The sequence below is a fragment of the Elephantulus edwardii genome, unplaced genomic scaffold (assembly GCF_000299155.1).
Source record: "Elephantulus edwardii isolate Elephantulus edwardi_28Jun2011 unplaced genomic scaffold, EleEdw1.0 scaffold02088, whole genome shotgun sequence".
NCBI classification, from domain to species: Eukaryota; Metazoa; Chordata; class Mammalia; order Macroscelidea; family Macroscelididae; genus Elephantulus; species Elephantulus edwardii.
This window is the reverse complement of record NW_006401838.1, coordinates 1,346-7,980: the sequence shown is the minus strand read 5'-3', so window position 1 is coordinate 7,980 and position 6,635 is coordinate 1,346. Positions and strand designations below refer to the sequence as shown.

Genomic DNA, 6,635 nt, shown 5'->3' with positions numbered 1-6,635 from the left:
TTCTTTGGTCTTCCTTATGCATTGTCCAACATCCAAATATATACAAAACAATTGAAAAATATTATATCTTGGAGTAAGTACAACCAGGTGGCTCTTTAGAGCCCAGGATGGGAAAATTTTGTCTCATCCATAGTCTTTGCAATCACTTGCTACCTACCGGAAAGCTGGACTATGACTAGGGATGATAGAAGGAGAATTGGTGTCTTTGAGCTCGAGTGCTGGCGAAGAGTATTGAATAGATCATGGACTACTAGGAGAACAAACAGGTTTGACCTAGAGAGGTTAAGACCAGGCTGACCCTAGGAGGCAAGAATTTTGAAGCTTCATCTGATATACTTTGGACATGTTGGAACAGAGGCACCAGTCCTTGGAGAGGGACATGCTTGGAAGGGTGGAGGGGCAGGAAAGGAGAGGAAGACTCTAATTGAGATGGATTGATTCAGTGACAGGGGTAATGGGGGTAGGTGTGTTGGAGACAGTAAGATTGGCACAGGATAGAGCGGGGTTTAGGGTCTTGTACATAGGGATCGCTATGAGTTGCAGCCAACTCAACCGGCACGTAACAACATATACATTGGGCATGTTGTTAAGAGGGGTCAGTCCTTGGAAAACATCATCATGCTGGTGAAAGGAGAGGTCAGAGAAAGACACAAAACCCCTCAACTAAATTAACAGTCTAAGGACTACAGTGGGCTTGAACATGGCACAGATCGAGGATGGAGCAGGATAGGGAAACGTCAGCTATGCTGTTAGGATCCTCAGGAGTCGTAGTCAGCTCAACAGCACCTAATAACCTAGCCCAAAAATGTTTAATATATGACCAGGCAATCCATTGTTGTAGATAACTAGGAGTTAGCTACACAAAACAAATAAAAATGTATATCTTCCAAAAACTTACATGCAAGGATAACGGGTAAAACGGGTATAGGGGTCCAAGGGGGAAGAGGTGGGAGCAAAGTGGTGAGGATGGGTAGGGGTAAATCACAGGGTCCCACAATGGTAAGTGAAGAGAGGGTGTGAGGAAGTGGGAGGGATCAATGGGGACCTGAGGGAGGGGAAGGGGTGGTGGTGGGCATAGCTCAGTGATGGTTAGTTTTGTTGAATACAGTGTATGGGAATAATTGTAGGAGGCATAATGTTAATGAGGGAAATGTGAAACACACACACAAACCCATTATGCACATGAATTAAACACAATATATATAAATAATTCCAACTCTTGGCTATTGTGAACGAAGCTGCAATAAATATGGGTGTGCATAAAAAAAAAAAAAAAACAACCAATATATATAAATAATTATATGCATACCAGTAAAAAAAACCACCCCAAACCAATACGCAAATGCTCATTTAAAAATCATGTCAGAAATGTGTGATTGCATAATCAAAACTAACTAAATTGATTAACAAAAAGTTTAGTTAATATGTCATAGCAAATAACTTTCAGATTCTGCGAACCAACTATCATGCTTTCATTTTGTTTTAACCAACCTGATCTTTTTGATTTAAATTTTAATCTTAACAGCAATGTTGTATAATAGAAACTTTTTCATGTTGCTAATAAAAGTGAACTGAAGTAGAATTTTTTTCAAAAAAGTTTAGTTAATAATGTTGTTTAATGCCGCAAATGACAGTAATACATCAAAAAAAAGTGTGTTTCTAAGCACAGTCGTCAATTTAAAAGTGTGGGGCAACGTGTTAATACATATTTCATAGTGATACATGGCCTTGTCCTAGAACAACGAAGTCGGTTTTTGATTGACTGACAGTTCCCCATACAAGAAAAAAGGTAATTTTGAGACGGTCTCTAAGAAAAGAATACGTTTTTAGGCCTTCTTAAAACATTCTTGACATTCCCTTACTTCTGCTTTCTCCGCCCTTCTTCAACTCTCGCTCTTTGACTGTAAATCTCGCGAGATTTGGTTCCCATGAATTCTCCCGGGAGCCCCTGCTCTTCCTTTTCCTGTGAGCGGCTTCAGGTGAGTGGTAGTTGCGAATGTAGCTCTTGTTCTTCGATCCATCCGCCATCTCTGCCATCCTGGTCTCAGCACTGCCATTCTTGAGACCACTGAGCGGAGAAATCCCTAAATTATTGACGCATCTTCATAGAGATGTGGTCTTCGTGCAGGGAGACGGAGGCGCAGCGCCCGACATGGGACGATGGGGCCGTCCGGGCTTGTGCGGCCCGCGGAGGGGTTCGTTGGGTGGGAATGGTGGCCTGGGGGCTCCTCCGAGAGGAGACGAGTCCTCACTGCCTCCTGGGACCCCTGTCTTCCCGTGTCTCGCGGTGAGTGGTGTTGGGACTGAATTTGGGTTGCAGCCCGTAAGATTTTTCTGTGTTAAGTCATTTGATGGAAGGCCTGGAAGCCGTAGAGCGCGGCCGTTCATTTCTGCTTTGCAGCGTTTGTCATTTTACGTCCGCAAGAGAGAGTGTTAAAATGGAATAGGTTTTTGTCTTCTTGCCCAGAAGTTGGCCCTTTGCTAGTTTGTGTCGCCCCGACTCCAGCCACGGGGATGTTGGAAGGACGAGCAAATAAGTCACCAGGTTGAGACGTGCGTGGCTGCGATGATGCATCTCTTAGGACACCTTTGGATAAATAATGAAAACAATTGACCCCTGAGCAGCCGCTGAGCACAGGTTGTTGAAACTGCAGTAACCACCGCCTTCTTGACAGTGTTGTGCTGTGTTCTTCGCAGGTAATCGGCCAACATGGTTCGCTACTCGCTTGACCCGGAAAACCCCACAAAATGTAAGTGAACAAGGTATCGAGGGCCCGGGAGGCTAAGAAACGAGGAGACAGACCATCAAATATAATAAAAACCTCTCTTTTAATTTTTTTTTTTTTTTATCTAGCATGCAAATCAAGAGGCTCAAATCTCAGGGTCCATTTTAAGGTATGTGGTTAAATGTGTTCTTGTGTTTTTGCGTGCAGTTCTTGGATTGCAAAAAAGGGTAGCTATTGTGATGGATTTCTTAGGACACCTTTGGATTTACCGTGAAAATGAACAATTCTGAGCAGTCACCATTATTTTGGACTGTGTCATGTCAGGGTATGAGAACACACGGTTAATCGTGAAAACTCTCTTTGAGAGACCAATGTATTGGTCAAGATGCAGAGCGCATATCTGCTGTGTGCATATATGCAAGTTATGTGCTGTCACCTGGAACAGAAGCAAAACAAGTTTTAAGACACTAGTTACATAGGAGATAATTGCCCTCTTTATTCCGTGGATATCTGGAGTTAAGCTATTTGGATTGATAGCATTATAACTCCACTAGGCCACCACCAAAGATCCCTTATATGCAATTTAAAATGGGCTGTATTTTAAATAGGCTCTTGTGCATTTTATTAGTAATTTGCAGTTCTTATTTGTTAGAATTTTCATTCTTGTGATTTAATGTTCAAAACTGATTTGTAAAGATACTAATGAAAACATTAATAAAAGTGGTGTATGGGATTTGAAAGCAGTCCAACCAGACCAATGTTAGTTATTAATGGCTTTTATGTATTTCAAACTTAGAACACCCGAGAAACTGCCCAGGCCATCAAGGGTATGCATATCCGGAAAGCCACCAAGTATCTGAAAGATGTAACTTTGCACAAGCAGTGTGTGCCCTTCCGACGATACAACGGTGGAGTTGGTAGATGTGCCCAGGCCAAACAGTGGGGTTGGACACAGGGTCGGTGGCCCAAAAAGAGTGCTGAGTTTTTGCTGCATATGCTTAAAAACGCCGTCCTTTTCCTGTGAGCGGCTTCAGGTAATCGGCCAACATGGTTCGCTACTCGCTTGACCCGGAAAACCCCACAAAATCATGCAAATCAAGAGGCTCAAATCTCCGGGTCCATTTTAAGAACACCCGAGAAACTGCCCAGGCCATCAAGGGTATGCATATCCGGAAAGCCACCAAGTATCTGAAAGATGTAACTTTGCACAAGCAGTGTGTGCCCTTCCGACGATACAACGGTGGAGTTGGTAGATGTGCCCAGGCCAAACAGTGGGGTTGGACACAGGGTCGGTGGCCCAAAAAGAGTGCTGAGTTTTTGCTGCATATGCTTAAAAACGCCGAAAGTAATGCCGAACTTATGGTCTTCCTTTTCCTGTGAGCGGCTTCAGGTAATCGGCCAACATGGTTCGCTACTCGCTTGACCCGGAAAACCCCACAAAATCATGCAAATCAAGAGGCTCAAATCTCAGGGTCCATTTTAAGAACACCCGAGAAACTGCCCAGGCCATCAAGGGTATGCATATCCGGAAAGCCACCAAGTATCTGAAAGATGTAACTTTGCACAAGCAGTGTGTGCCCTTCCGACGATACAACGGTGGAGTTGGTAGATGTGCCCAGGCCAAACAGTGGGGTTGGACACAGGGTCGGTGGCCCAAAAAGAGTGCTGAGTTTTTGCTGCATATGCTTAAAAACGCCGAAAGTAATGCTGAACTTAAGGGTTTAGATGTTGATTCTCTGGTCATTGAGCATATCCAGGTGAACAAAGCTCCCAAGATGCGCCGCCGCACATACAGAGCTCATGGTCGGATTAACCCCTACATGAGCTCCCCCTGCCATATTGAGATGATCCTTACTGAAAAGGAACAGATTGTTCCTAAACCAGAAGAGGAGGTTGCCCAGAAGAAAAAGGTAAATTACTTGGTACTCTTGTCTCAGATGTTAGTAATAGGATTTGGTTGCTGTGATGACTTTTATCTTAGGACACCTTTGGAATAACCGTGAAAGAAGACAATTCTGAGCAACCTCATTCAGTCTTAATTTTGGCTTCAGTGGCCCGCATTTGTTGACACCAAATGGTGAACACATCACATAATGGTGCACACGCCTCTGGTGTGTTTAGTGTTTTTTAAATCTTCTTCTGTGGAGATCACAGTCATTTGTCGCTCAAAAATCCAAGCATCCAAGTTCTTAGTGGGAACTTAATCTACTTCTAAAATGTCAATAAAGTTGACCTGGCCTGGATACACCAGTAAAGGGGAAACTCCATTATGTGACCTTTATGTTTTGTTTTCTTCTTTCTAGATCTCCCAGAAGAAACTGAAGAAACAAAAACTTATGGCTCGAGAATAAATAAATCATTAAATAAAATTAAAACTTTAAAGCTGCTTTTGTTTTATTTATTGGTATGGCTATAATTTGAATGCTATTACAAAATTAGTTGTAACTTTGTAATGTTACAGTCTTACTGATTATTCATACACTTTCTAATAATAATTACCTACTATGTAGCATTCGGGGACCTCTCCAGGTTACTGAGGAGTAGTGTCAGTTGGAGGACTGCATTCAGGCATGGTCTTTTTTTTTTAGTCACTTGATGGGCACCTGAGAGCTGGGAGGATAAAAGAACAATTGATACTTAGAACTGTCATGTTGAAAAGTGCTAATAATCTGGTGGACTGCCAGAAATAACTTCTTGGGAAAGGTGCAGCTATCCTTGGAAGGCAGGGATAGCGACGCTTTGTCTTGCTTGCTTTTGGCATATTGTTAGGAAAGAGCCATCATGCTTGGCAATGTGGAGGGGTGCCAAAAGAGGAAGACCGTTGACCAGGTGGGTTGGCACCAGGACTCAGGCAGTGGGCTTGAGAGTGTCAGATGTGAGGATGGCATAGGATGAGACATTGTTCAGATGGTTCATAGTGTGCTATGAGTTGTACTTGAGCTTTTAACTCCAGGAACATCCCGAACATGTTTGCATTCTTGTGTGTACCCTGTGTGTTTAGGAAAACCAACTTTGTGCTCTTGGCCAAGTTTGGAGGTTACAGATTTTTAGGGGAGATTTTCCAGATAAAAGCTAATCAGCATCTTAATATGGACTTGTTAAATCAAGAGATTATCTTTTTCCTTTAGAGCAAGTGGTGCAAAATACTGGAGTAGCCCCTTTAGGTTACCAGATAACTCTTTCAGACCAGTTCACCAGGGCTCTGCTCAAGCCCCATCAGTTGAGCTTGTTTTCACTTTTGACCTATTAGAAATAATTTTTGTTGGAATTTTTAATTTTTTTTGTGTGAGTGTACCATCAAATCAGATCTGACTGGTGCAGGAGGAGATTGTCCCTCCTTCCCTGGCAGAGCATCTGGTGGATTTGAACCGTGTACCTCTAACCCCCCAGTGGCTTTTCAGAGGAAGACTGTCCTAGAAAAACCAACTTTGTGCTCTTGGCCAAGTTTGGAGGTTACAGATTTTTAGAGGAGATTTCCCAGCTTTCCAGGTAAAAGTTAATCAGCATCTTAATAAAACGGACTTGTGTTGAGCTCTGGTGGCCTAGTGGCAAGAAGCTGCAACTACAATCCCATAGGTGCATGGACCAGAGACCAGGACTCTGCTCAAGCCCCATCAATTGAGCTTCTTTTCACTTTTGACCTATTTTTAATTTTTATTATTTTTGTGTGTACCGTCAAATCAGATCTGACTGGTACAGGAGATTGTCCCTCCTCCCCCGGCAGAGCATCTGGTGGATTTGAACTGTGTGCCTCTGGGATTGTAGTTGCAGCTCCTTACCACTAGGCCACCAGAGCTCCCCTGTTGGTATTTTTTTAGTTTGACATACTACCTAAGTGCTCCCTGAGGCAAATGGTAGTTGTGCTGGCAAGCCAATTATGAATTGTATTTGTCCTCATGGTTTCCCACG

General features: G+C 43.1%; 1 protein-coding gene across 1 annotated transcript; it reads left to right on the top strand.

Annotated features, from left to right (window-relative positions):
* The first annotated feature begins 4,122 nt into the window (after positions 1–4,122).
* LOC102859832 (60S ribosomal protein L17-like) lies at positions 4,123–5,101 on the top strand. The gene is made up of 2 exons (XM_006903480.1): positions 4,123–4,636; positions 5,030–5,101. The coding sequence occupies exons 1-2, from the start codon at positions 4,130–4,132 to the stop codon at positions 5,075–5,077; spliced, it is 555 nt and encodes a 184-aa protein (XP_006903542.1). The 5' UTR covers positions 4,123–4,129; the 3' UTR covers positions 5,078–5,101.
* Positions 5,102–6,635: the final 1,534 nt, after the last annotated feature.